Source organism: Neopsephotus bourkii, unplaced genomic scaffold, assembly GCF_033783945.1.
Source record: "Neopsephotus bourkii isolate Nb327-2 ecotype Australia unplaced genomic scaffold, CSIRO-AGI_Nbou_v1 NB_887, whole genome shotgun sequence".
Classification (NCBI taxonomy): Eukaryota; Metazoa; Chordata; class Aves; order Psittaciformes; family Psittacidae; genus Neopsephotus; species Neopsephotus bourkii.
In genome coordinates this window covers 2,816,227-2,829,405 of record NW_026901381.1, presented here as the reverse complement: position 1 = coordinate 2,829,405, position 13,179 = coordinate 2,816,227, and the positions used below count along the sequence as shown (strand labels likewise).

Genomic DNA, 13,179 nt, shown 5'->3' with positions numbered 1-13,179 from the left:
CAGGCTTCAAACTGTTAGTGACTAAATAAAAGAAATCAAAATCGCACAGAAAGTCTTGAACCCTATTTTATCTCTCAAACGCTTAGAGAACGATGAGCTTGCATAAAGTATGGGACTCTGGAGACCCTTTCTTGGAGAAGTAGGACTTCTGTGAGGGCTCCAGCAAGGAGAATGACAGGGAGATGGGGCAAGAGGGAAGGGCATTGAATTAGGTACGTATGATGCTTTGCTTCCCAAGAAAAGAATGTGAATATCCTGTCTGACAGCTGTGTACTGTCCTCTGGTACTGCGGGTAGGGAGGAATGGTTAATGGGAGCTTCGAGAAGTGTTGGTGTGCTTGTTGTATCACAAAATACAAGTGAGAGGTTGGCAGGTTAGGCAGAGGCTGGTTTTGTGCCTCCCTTGAGCTCATGCGGGGTGAATGGAGTTAAAAATCCTCGAGCAGGGGAGGGAAGCCTGCAGAAGGTAGCCTGCGTGTGGCTGCGGCTTTGTGGGCCTTTGGTGAGTTGCTTATCCGAGTGAAGCAGAAGTGCTCATGCAGATATTTGCTGATCTGTGAATTTTACACAGTTCCTTCCCATCCCAGATATTAAAGATTTCTTACACTGAATGCTCTTCTGAATATTTGTTTGCTTTTGTCTCTCTCAGCCCTGATTTCAGGAGTGAGGGGGTTTTTCAAAGGAGGCAAATATCTGCCATTAGGCTCTGATGGAGATGCTTGCTGATTTGCTGTGGCAGGTAATCAGCTGTATCCTTCCACTGAGCCGGCAGCTGTGCCTAGCCAGAGTCTCAGGCATTTTCCCCCAAAAGGATATAGCTGTTTTAAGGAAATGGACAGACCCTAACGTAGGGGTGGGAGGTTTGGGTGTTGCTGTACTGCCAGTGCATTGCTACCAAAGGGTGAATGAAACTTGCACTGAATAGTTTGAAAGTTAATTTCCTCCAGTACTGTGGATTTTGGTTCTGACTGAGAAATTTGCTGACTCTAGGTATCTTTAGGTTTTTTATGCTGAAAATATTAAGTAAAGGTACTCCAGACTACTCTGTCACAAAACTCACCACTATACGTACCAGTAATGGATTTCATAAAGATGTTTATGAGGAATCAAGTACTACACATTGTAAGAGGACCTAAAATAGTTGGTTCCTACCTGAATAGTTTCTTATATGGTATCCTCTTTGTGCTTTTCTCAAAAAAAAAAACAAAAACAGATTTTGTTTCTTTTGTTTTTATTGAATTATACTGGAATTTAAAATACTTTTACTTAAGTTGTTATCCTTGCTGGTCTTTTCCAGTTTTTACTTTCTTCTATCAGTGATGGGTTGGCAAAGGCTTGGTCGGGCCGGGTGGAACCTCTTGGTCCTTGGAGAGGGTGCAAATGTGTTTTCCAGAGTCCTGGTGTTTTCTGCCTGGCTTATCTCCTAGGGTGAAGGACCTCACCCATTTGGCTTAGATCTGTTTATACACTGATAAGGTGTGTGGCCTGCAAGTCTCATACAGATCTTGATTCAAACATCCCCGCCTTCTCCACTCTCTCATGTTCTGGTATCAAAAGGGGTAGCTGTTGCTATATTCATAAGTGATTGTAGTGGCATTAGATTAGGAGAAAGGTTAGAAAAACCTTGAAGTTGTCTTTTGCAGACTGTGGGAGTTGCATATTTCTTTCAGTAATAATGAAAGCAGAGGACAAGTGGGCATCTGGGACTGGCTGCAGGTTGTAACAGCAAAAACAGCGCAGCAGTGTCAGGAACAAGGCTCGCGAGGGTCTGTGCCCTGTGTTTCAGAGACGCAAGATGAATTGGGAATATTCACTGCAAGGGCCACAGGGTTAAAGTGAATAAGAAAGCACAGGAACAATTGGCTGTTCCCTATTTATATGGACACTGGGGAAGGGTTGCCACTGGGTCCTCAGCTGTACCTGGTTTGTACTTTACGCTGTTCTTTGTGAGTGTTTTTCAGACTCAGGTTTGTAGTAGGGAGGTGTTTTTGTCCTGTTTTTGTCACCATAAAAAACCTCTGTTGTTAACACTGGACCTAATTAGAAGATGTGCAGAGCAGTACATTGTTTATGATAGCATAAGCTGGAGCTGTGAAGTCTTTAGATGAAGTCCGTGGGCCATCTCCCCTCGTAAGGATCATTTAATTAGCATTTCCTTGAAGCAATAACAAGCATATATGAATGGGCATATGGACCAAGAGGACATATACCCCCACTCTTCCCACCCTCAGGGTATGGTCCAACAATAACAAAAAGGACCTTTATCTTCCCTTGTTATCTCGGTATTCAGTAGCAGAGTTGTAGGTTTCAGGTGCCAAAAAACCCTTTCCCTGTTCTGACAGACCTCTGCAATAGGCTTTATGCCTGCCAGTGCAGGGAAAGCTCTATATGGTAGACACAGGGTTTTGAAATACATTTTACTGGATGCCTTTGCATCAAAGAGTTCACGGAAACCTAATCCTTTCTGTAGCTTCTTCCCCAGTCCACAGGGGTGTCTCCTGTCCCCGCTGTCTCATGTGCCTTTGTTGTAAAATAATATTAAGCCACAGACACCAGCTGATTTACTTTAATTCAACATCCAATTTATGTTTGATTTCTTTTCATATTCAAGTGAGCCATCTGGCTTTAATGAACTGTAACTGTTTTTAATACTGCTTCCAGTTGCTAACATCTGAATATTTCATGTGCTGAAAGGAGGTTTGAAATGCAGAAGTGAGACTGAAGAGTCCAAGGTATTTCCAAATCAGCTCTGTTCCAGCAGCACTTGTGCTTCCCTCCTCTCGAGGTTTATCAGAAGATAATCTTTGGGGTGCCAGACTGTAAGCATCAGCCATGGTGGGTGCTAATTACAAGTACTCTCGATTTTGTGTACATAAACCACCAGAGCTGATTATGGAACCCAACTTGACTTGGGCAGAATATCAATCAACTTCAACAGGAGCTGACAGTATTTGGCATCTGTTAAACAAACAGCCTCCTGCGGGTTTGGGTTTGGGTGGGTTTTGTGTTTATTTGGGGGTTTGGGTTTGGCTTTTGGGTTTTTTTGGGGGGTAGGGGAGGGATTGGTCTTAACTATTTCCATGTTGAAACAAAAATACCCTTGAAGTCAGTTTTACATCACCTCGTTTAGTTGTAAAAGTTAATTAAGAGCTGGGTCCCATAAACTGAAAATATCTTAATTCCAGTTAAATTCTGAGGATACTCTGCCAGGGCTACACTGTTAGAAACCGGTGGCGTAGCCCCAGATTTCTTGGAATACATGCTTTGTTTCGGTTTAGTAGTGTGACATCTGAGAGACTGTTCATAGGCCAAAGCCAGGAAATATTTTGATTAATGATTAAAAAGTATTTTGCTGGTTAATTGGTTGCTGTTGATATCATCAGGCATCATGACTTCATCAAGGATAGAATAAATGGAAGCTCAGGCAGTCAGTCTCTCTAAAGGAGGAAAGTCTTCAGGAGTTTCCAGAGGGAATCCTGCGTTGCTTTGTCCGTAGTGCGGGGGAAATGCATAAGGAACCACTGAAGGTTGCTAGAGATTGGTACCTGGACTTAATTTCTCAGTGACTTTCTCACGGGGTCAGAGCTGAGTTGGGAGTTAACTTGTCACCCTGTAGGTATATGCCAAGCAAGGCCTTTCTGAGCTGGAGAGGAGCAGGTTAGAAGCAGTATAGCAGAAGCTGGCAGCGGAGTTTCCTCAGAACGCTTCCTATGTTCCCAGAGCTATAATGATAAAAGCACACTAGTGTCTTCTACACAGTAGATTCTTACAGCATTAAGCTACCATTCAATAGGAGCTCTTAATGGTACTCTTCCTACTCTTAAAAATTGTTATTCTCGCATGTAATAAAAGCTTTTAAAGTTGGCTGTGGTTTTGATTGTACTTGAGAACTTCCCACACCGCTAAGCACTGCTGGTAGATATTTCTTTAATTCTACTCAAGTTTGTTGTTTTATTTGTGTGTGAATGAAGCTATTGGTGTTGCGTACGGAGGCTTCAGCCAGCCTTTTCAGTGCTTTGCACTGCAGTTCCCTTAAAATTCATGCCAAGGACTGTACCAGTCTACAGCGCAGCTTTGGCGTCTCGCTTTCAGTTGAAGTGTAGCTCAGAGTTTGGTTTGACTTGTGTCATGTTGCCAACCAGCAAGCCTGGATGTTCCACAGACGTGCTCGGGACATTTGCAGCCTGCTACACAGCATTTTACAATTAAGCCAGGAAAATTCTCCACAAAATTGAATTATGGAGCTTTGGGATAGGTTGGGGATTTTTTTTCCAAGTTCTCTGTGTCTAAATGGTGGGGGCGTGTCTTGATTAACTTGCTTTGCATGGGGACCATGGGAGCCTAAAGATGTTGCTATTGGCTGGGACAGTGATGCTGCCCTTTGCAGTCCCAGCCACAGGCAACCACCCAGTGCTGGTGCTTGGGATCACAGGAGCTACCTGCTCTGAGGGTCTGCTGAGGAGCTGGGCAGGCAAGCTGGCAGAAGCAGTTGTTCTCCCACCTAAGCTTCTGCATCCCTGTGATAGAACTCCTTCTGCAAAATACTTCAATTTTTAACAAATACATTTCAAAGGAAAATAACATTTAGTTAGAATTTTTCAGACCAGCTGGAGCTCACAAACTGCTTATTCGAATGACAATACAGATGTAACTGCAGCCTGCATAAAGCTGCTTATGGTCTGCTTGCAGTTGTGATGCGGTAGAAGATGCTCTTTCAGAGAGGGGCTGGACAGTGTCTTAGTCATTTGTGGTTACTGCGTGTCCAGTTCGGTTATACCTTCAGAAGTGAAATAAATCATGGTTGCACGTTCAGAAGCAGTACTGTACTGGAAGATCTCTCATTTGTGGTACTCATTTTGAACTATGATCTTTGTGTTCCCATCTGGTAGGCAATTTGCATTTTTTATTTTTGTCCATGCTGCATTAGGAAGAAAAAAAACCACTTAAAATAGATTGGAATCTTTAACCTTAAAAATTAAACAAAACCTCTCTAATGCTTATGGGGTAGTCTTCATAGGTTATGGAGATGAAGACATTATAGGTATACGAAACTCAAAAAACCCTTAAAACTTTTCAAATGTGTAGGGCTTCCCTTTTTTAAACCATAGTGATTCAAAGTATGTTTAGGTGAGAAGTGCAGCCTGTGTATTTTAAAACCTGATTTTTAACCTGGTAGGTTAAAAAACCACAGTTGATTTTTCCCTAATACACACTGGGGCAGGAATACTGTCAACTTGCACAACTGTAGAACACTGTGTGTGTGCACATGCATGTGTACAGTAAAAGGTGTGAGAGCCAGTTTCAGGGTTTTTTACGCTGAATTCTCAGCTGTTCTGCATGGCAATAGTTTCTGGTTTGGGGTAGCAGAATAAGATTTTAAATGGTTCAGCCATATATATTTGTACAACCTCTATATTTGTAGGGTGGGTTTGTCAAAACAGACTGCTGTCTCCAAAGCAGTTTGAGGCTCTATTGGCAGACATGAGTATTAGGAGAGTAGAGAAGGGCTGTGTCGTTGGCAATGAAGGGGATGCTTAAGAAATTTGGGGAGCGGCAGAACTATGTGTTATGGGTAGGCCATTGTTCTATCACTTATTTGCTTGTTTTTAACAAGGATCAGCATTTTAATGTAATGTAGTTAGGAGCATTCTTTTGCTGTTGTACAGGACCCATTGGCATGGGTGAGGTCAGTACAGACATCCTGTAAGTATACAGAATGACAGGTGACTGTATACCTGTATTGATTATTTTAGAGTATGTTTTACCAGCTGATACACAGTAAAATGAACTGCCATAAAAGCCAAAGAAAATTTTAAGACTGGCAAAATATGAAATTAAATGAAGTACATACCTTGAATGTTTCTTGGTATACAGAGTATTAATTGGTTTTTCCACTTACATAAGAGGCAACATTTTGATAATAAATGAGCTACTGTGTCACAGCAGAACAGTTTCACTGGTGGGTTCAAGTCCTATTAAAGTGATGAAGTGCTGCCTCCTTGGTTGAACTGTTAAGAATCTAGTAAGTTTAAAATGTATATGTATATGTAAACTTGTCTTGTACCTGGTGAAGACCAGAGCTGCAAATTGCCTGAAGGCTTGTGGAAAGTGGCTAAAGTATTAGACACCCACAGCCTGAGCAGACTTTTTGTAAGCTTCATTGTGCTCTTTCTTTACTAGTATCAGTTTGTCTTTCTTGACTTTAGCTGTTTTCATTGGTGCAGGTGACAAAGGAGTTGAATTCTTTTTTTGTCTTGCTCCTAAGCCATGACTTGGTTAGTTCTCTGCTTCTTTAGCATTCTGAAGAGTTGAAGGAGCTTTTGAGAGGGGTGGATTTGTGGGGGGCTGAAGAGATGCTGAAGGTCAGCTTTATAATTGACTGATTTAGGAAACTGCAGTTGAGGGGTGTGGAATAACTAAACATACATAAACACAGTGAGAGGCCCTTGTTTGCTTTAAGGTTTTTGTCTTATTGCTGGAGTAATGTTTTTAATGTACCTTAAAAGTACTTAAAATCTGATAAACATTTTCTCATCAATTATTTCTTTCTGGGTTTTTTCAGGATCCCTTCTTGTATGTCCTGGCTGCCAGTAGAATTGAAGGCAGGAGGCGACTCATGACCACCAAACCGTGACAGCATTGGATTCCCCTGCTTCTGGCTGCTCGAAATAACCACTGGGCTGCTGTGGAGATGAATGGAGAACAGCAGCATGATGCAGGTATTGGTCTGGCTCAGCTCCCAGGCTAATGCATCTCAAAAAGCTTGGCAGGCAAGATGAAGCAAAGATGAGCACAGTGCGTGTTTCATAGTTGGATGTGTGTGATGCTGTGTACTAGATACAGAGAGAAACTTACATTTCAAGGACTGTGAGTTAGATTCTGGTTACAGGGCTTATGTTTTTTATTGCTCTGTTTCAAAAGCAGGGTGTATCATTGACTTAAAGCACCACAAAATCTGAGCCACCTTAGTAATTGTGTTTTTAAGGAGCTTTGTCTTTTTTCTTCGTGGTACCACTATGAGATGGGTTTATGAAAAGCTCAGTGGCTTTACTACTACTGTTTTAAGGCATTTATCTGTAAAAAAAATTTAATATTATCTTGTTCTGTCCTTGTGTTCATCTTGTTCTTAATATTTTTACATAGTTGTGCTGCTGATTTAAAAAGTCAGGTAACTGAAGTTGCTTACCTTGTTAACTAATGTGTCTTGGTGTGCCTACTTTGATAGGCTTGGGATATGAACTCCTAACCTGCTGCAGAGGGGTATATTATGATAAATTAGCTCAGGCTTTAGTTCACCTTGAAACACCAGACCAGGAAAAGCATTGGTACAGGATAGCTGGGGATGCCAACAGCTTTCTGGGAAAAAGTTCTGGGATTGTGCACTCTTATGGGGGTAGGGACCATCCATTATTCTGACTTGCCTGCCATGGTTTGTTCCTTTTCCTTGAGGAGGTCTCTACTAATGGTGTCAGTACAGTAAATATAAAGTAAATTTTAATTTGACCAGTGTACACAGTTGGATTAGATTTCATCTGAGTATTACTTTCCTTTAGTAACTGTCCAACAAGCAGCTCTTCTCATAGGACAATCCACTATTGGTAGGTTTTGTACCTTTACTTTATGGAAGTCTAATTGCTTTCAGTGTTACTGAAGAAATATTAAATGCGATTTTAATCTATAGTACTTTTAGCAGAATGCTGTTATCTGCTTTATGATGCTGAAATATGCAATTTGATTATTTTGATTATGAAGTTGTTATCCACATTATATTCTCAAATAAGCAAGAAAAAGCAGCATGCATAGGTATGCAGAACGCCTCCAGGCACATGCAGATACTGTTTCCTCTGCTAGTGGAAACTGCTAACTTCTGTCATGTAGCGTAAGAAAAAGTTTTGAGCAGCTGAGAAGAATACCTGGGAGATGTATACATGGTTAGCAATGGGCTGTTCACAGGCTAATAGCACATCCCTCTGTACTAAAACCTTTACTGGCATTTTTCCGTCTTCCTCAAAAAGTGTGAGAGGTCACACAGTCCTCCCTGTGCTCTTGGAACAGCTAGGCAAGGTTTGATACTGTCTCAGTATTACTCAACAGTTATTTTCCTGAGCATGCTTTTTGTGCCTGGTTTGAGTACAGGTGGCTGTGAAAAGCAAACCATAGCTGAAGAGAACTTTACTTACTGAGTTCAAAGCAAATGCTACCCACAAGCACACTGGTTTTGTTGTGCCGCCTTGTTTCCTGAAGTGCTTTCTGTTAGACCAATCCCAACCACTACCAGAACATTCCCTTCATATTCTTTGACTGGTGTAATTTTTCCACTTGATGGTTTTTAGCAATTTTTGGAGATTCCCTCCTGTCTTTTTGGTTTTTACATACAGGCTCTCAGGCAACAAGAACCCGGACAGTGCTGTGGGTTGTTGCTTGTGAGCCTCTCCTGCACTGCAAGAGAAAAAGACAACTTTCATTCTTGTCACAGTCTTTCTCAGCTGCTGAAATTCCAACCTGTCTTTATTTATTCATGGCCTTGCAGCTGGTATAGATGGAAAAGATTAACTATTCTTAAAATCAGATTGAAATATATCTTAAGTTTCAGGGTGACAAACCTTTGGGTTAGCCTTAATTGAAGGTCTTGCAGACTTCAGTATGATGTACCTAAGTGTCCAATATGACAGTTCAACTAAATCACATTAAAGATGAATGAAAATTATTTGCAGTGAGGATTTAACTTGAATCCAAAGATCAGAACAGTCTGATGTAGACTGCTTCCATTGCAGGTATTTTTAAGGGCTGATATACTTAATATTTCACTGCCTTCTCATGTCAAACAGTACAGTTTAATATTCTTTCTCTTCCTGTATGTGTCAGAGAGCAGCAGGGCATAATTAATGGCAAAATTCAGAAAGGAAGAATTAGTGTTCACAATAATGCTAGTAGAAATAGTGATAAATGGGAAACAATTTACCTACTTGGGAAACTTCTAATATTCTTACAGGCAATTTTCTCTCCTCCACAGTGGATGTTAGCATGTTAGCTTGATTTCAAAGTTCTACTGAGAAAAACTAATTGTATGGTGAGGCCACAGAGATGGGAATCGCACCTGGTTTCTTTCCCCACCTTTGCCAAAGTTGTGCTTTGGCTAATGTGTGATGACTGAGCTAATGTGTGGCTCAGTCACCCTGTCTAATGTGGAAAAATATGTCTCTCTAGTAGAAAGCTGGATTTGCTTAGGACTTGTAGCAATTAAGTATATGGGGAGGGAGAACATACATATAGGTACACCTGTGCAGCGTTAGATTAATGACTTGTGGTTTAGGATTAAATGAATTAAATGTGATTTTGCTTGTTGTCGTCTGCGATATTAATTTGCAAGTTTTCTCACAGTAATGAGAATCTCGTGTAAATATCTGAGGTTTTATTGAGTAGTTTGAAATCAGACTGATCAGGACATTTAGTACAGACATACGGCCCCTCAGGAATGCAGCGTCATTAAACTAGTCTTCTGCGTATCCGGGATCCGCTAACCTTCAAGGATGGGGCTGTGCAGTGGGAGCTTGGAAAAAAATACCCACAGACTACAGCAAAGGCTTGGTTTAAACAGGGCCTGCCCTGGTGCAACTGTCCTGCCAATAAAACCAGAAGAGCAACCAGATTCTGACTCCCAAAGATTTCTAGCTAACGTGCGCCTCCTTCACTACGATCTGGGGGTGTTTCTGCATTCAGATGTCAAAAACCAGACTCTTGATTTCTGAGTCTTTTCATGGGTTATGCAGTCCTACTGCATGCCACAGTTAAAAAACTAATTTACTGCACTCATTCTGAAGCCTCATACAGCATTTTTGCTTTAAGCCTTACTCAGCTTTTAATGTTCCACAGTGTTTTGGTAAGTGCACTAAACCAGTGATGCTGTGGCAGGGCTGTGTAAGAGACGCAGCAAAGATTTGTTACGTGATATAGTGAATGCACAGCCCTCAGTTGTGTCAGCCTCCTAAAGGGAGGAATCCACCTGAACTCCCCAGCTCAGCGTGCTCAGTGGTTGAACTGTAAGGATTATCACCTGGATCTCGTTTGATTGTAAAACCTTAGTAAAGTGTAAACATGAGCTGGGATGAGCTCTTACAGGTGAATGCAACAGCAGAAAGTCTGGGTGCTCTTTACAAATGTTTTTAAAAATCCCTCCGACTCAAACTTCCTAAAATAAAGCAGGAAGATTAAAAATAATAATAATAGTATTTTTGCCTAGGAAAAATGAGTCACAAGGGAGCTCTGGGTGTGCTAGTGAGATTTGAGCACTGTACAGTGCAAAGCAGTCTGAGCCTTTCTCACTGCAGTGCAGACCTGGAAGGAAACAGCAGAGACCATGGATGAGTGGGGTGACAAAGGACATTTGGTAGCTCTGTTCCAGATGAGAACTGGTTTTAAACATAGTTAGAAGTGAAGGGCAGCTAGAGCAGCATGCAAACTGGCTTTCTTAGGAGTTCCTTGTAGCAATTAAGTGGCAGCCTAAGTTACTAGTTGACCCTTTCAGTGTGTTAAGTGACCTGTGCTTCATTTAAGGAGCTTAACTGCCCTTTACAGTTATCTGATGGTAACACCTTATTGAAGACTTGGTGCTGCCTGCGGCTTGGTAAAGAGCACTTCTGGAAAGTCTCAAGGTCCTTGTTTGTATTCCCTGTGTGCACCACTTGGCTTCCAAACCTGTTAAAAAGCACAGAGCGGTCACATTGCTCTGTGTTTCTTTTCAAACAGGAGTGGATTAGACATTGCAAGCAGTGTTTTTTACATACAAAGTGCTTTCTGGAGTTGGACAGAAGTGGGGTTGTTGCTGCTGTTGAGCAGCTGGGTGCTGTTTGGTGGGACGCAGTGAGCTGGCTTTTCTAGGTGGGAGAAGAGCCAGACAAAGGTCGCTCTTGGTTTTGGCTGACCATAGATGATATGTCCCAGCTGATGCTTTATCCCACTTTGGTTCTGGAGCAGTAAACTTAAGCATTTTGTGGTGATATTAAAGTAAAATGCAGGTTTAATGAGTTAAGAAAACTTAATCTGTTCTAACAACATTTGCAATGTTATTTTTCGTAGAATGACTTGCAGACAAAGCTTTGATCAGCTCCACCCTGATTTGCAGGCAGCTATGGTCTGTGCTTCAACAGCTCTACTCTCTCACAAGTTTTTAGGGTTTTTTTAATTACTTATTTCTGTCCTTTTCCAGGTTATTCCTTCAGTAAGGTAAAAATTATCCCCTAAAAGTGATGGTGATATTCAAGCTCTGAATTTTGTGAGCCCTGAGCCTGATGAAAGGCCAGTCTAACCAACTGTGGTTGTTAAAAACAGCAAAATGAGATTGGGTTTGGGAGAGATAAGAGCTTCCTTTAAAACAGATACTGCCATCAGCAAACAAAAGCTAACTGAACATGCATTTCTAAATTTTGGGAAATGATAATTCATAGCATTACGATGAAAAGTCAAAGATGAGCTTAACGATCAGCTTGGAGATAAAATGAACCTACTTCACACTCAAGACTTGTAGGTTTTTCAGATGATGTAATGTAGCTCAGACTTTTGGGCAAATATTTGCCCCTCTCTGTTTGAGGAGTAAGAGCTGTGTGGAGCATACTTAACAGGTTGCCAGCATGTCCCTGGATTTGATAAGGGCATGTAATAGTACTTCCTTCTCTGTCTTTAGACATATGATGTTTCCTGTTCAAACTACAACTCCCTGAAAGAAGTTACCACCTCTCCTAAGAAAGGCCGAGTGTGTTGGAAGTGTTCCTATCCTTTAACCTTTGCTGAGCTCTCCCCATGCTTGTGATACACAGAGATTTTTGGTTTCAAATATAAACAAGGTATCAAGTTTCCTGGTACTGAGAGGTGGAAATCTCTTGTTTTTTTCCATGAAGACAACTATCGTGCAGATGGTAGAATTGGTCTAAAAGAGTAAAAGAGAAGGTTCACTTAAAGGAAAGTGTCCTGTCTCTGCCATCCCATTTTGCTGCAGAACCTGGACCTGTAGTTTCTGTGTTGAGGTTAAAAATGCCACTCACATGAGGTGGAACCCTCTCTGGGCATCCCACACTGTGCCTGCAGGAAGAATAGAGTGTGCTGTATGCTGAGCTACATAGGGGACCTGAAATCCAACTGTGCTGGTTGTGGTCTCTCTTCAGCAGAGTGGGTTACAGTTTAGAGTAAACAGGAGTGGGAAGGGAGCAGGGAAGTGAGCCAAGAACAGAAGGGGAGACCTGTGCTGGGGGACAGGCTTGATAATAATAATAATAATAATAGGAAAAGTGAGTAATTTGTAGTGTGGCTTGCTTCCCTAACAGCTGGAGTGAGGTTTGAACTGTGGCTTGAGTGGTTTTAGCACATTTTTGCTTTAAATGCATCCAGAAATGAGATTTTCCTTGGTCTAAAGAAGCTGTTACACCTTGTGAGTTGTTTAAGTGTTCTTGGTTTCAGTTGTGTCTTGAGCTGTTTTCTTCAGAACTACCTTGAATCGTTCTCGATGCTTTTGGTGTTTTATAACATCTAAATAAATACTATCTAACTTAAAAAAGAAGGGTCATATTTCAAAATTTTTTTTAGCCTTTCTTTTCAATCTTCTTATTAATGATCTTGCTGTTTCCTGGATGGTTTCTAATTTAATACACTGACAGTCCAGTGTGCCCCAGAGTTTTGAGTTTCTTGTATTTGTTCATACACACAGCTCTGCTGTCTGTGTTCTCCTTTCACAAATTTAAAGTGAGATGTGCTTAGCCAAAAATCCTCAGGCACTCACTATTTTTCAGATCAGGTCCAACTTAAAGTGCCCTTCGCATGCAAAGAAAGGCCAAAGAGTTGTCTGTGTGTTGAAATGTGTAACTGAAGTTCACTGCACACTTGTGTGCTCAGTCATTTGGAAGTGAAGGGGATTTTGTGGTAGTTCTTAGTAGCCTAAAACTGAAGCCAGCAGGTTGCTAAATAAGGAGGGGTGTGGCTTCTCTTCCAGATGCTGGTTCCAGTGTGGAAGAAATGGAGTTCAATTGGGATGAGTATCTGGAAGACACAGGAGCAATTGCAGCCCCCCATGGATCTTTTAAACATGTAAGTAAAGGGAGTGTTTGTTTACCTACCATCTCTTGTATTGTTGGTGGGTTTTTTTTTGATACACTGCATGTTTAGGGTTTCTTTGAAGCGTTCCAATAGAATA

At 41.4% G+C, this 13,179-nt stretch overlaps 1 protein-coding gene across 4 annotated transcripts in view; it reads left to right on the top strand.

Moving 5' to 3' along the window:
- The window catches only part of SFMBT1 (Scm like with four mbt domains 1), an 88,358-nt gene that overhangs the window by 45,994 nt on the left and 29,185 nt on the right, over positions 1 to 13,179 (top strand). For all 4 annotated transcript variants that reach the window (XM_061357272.1, XM_061357270.1, XM_061357271.1 and 1 more), the window contains 2 exons: positions 6,562 to 6,718; positions 12,979 to 13,073. In XM_061357272.1, coding sequence (XP_061213256.1) covers positions 6,691 to 6,718; positions 12,979 to 13,073 — 123 coding nt within the window. In that variant the 5' untranslated portion in view covers positions 6,562 to 6,690. The remainder of the gene's footprint in view (positions 1 to 6,561; positions 6,719 to 12,978; positions 13,074 to 13,179) is intronic.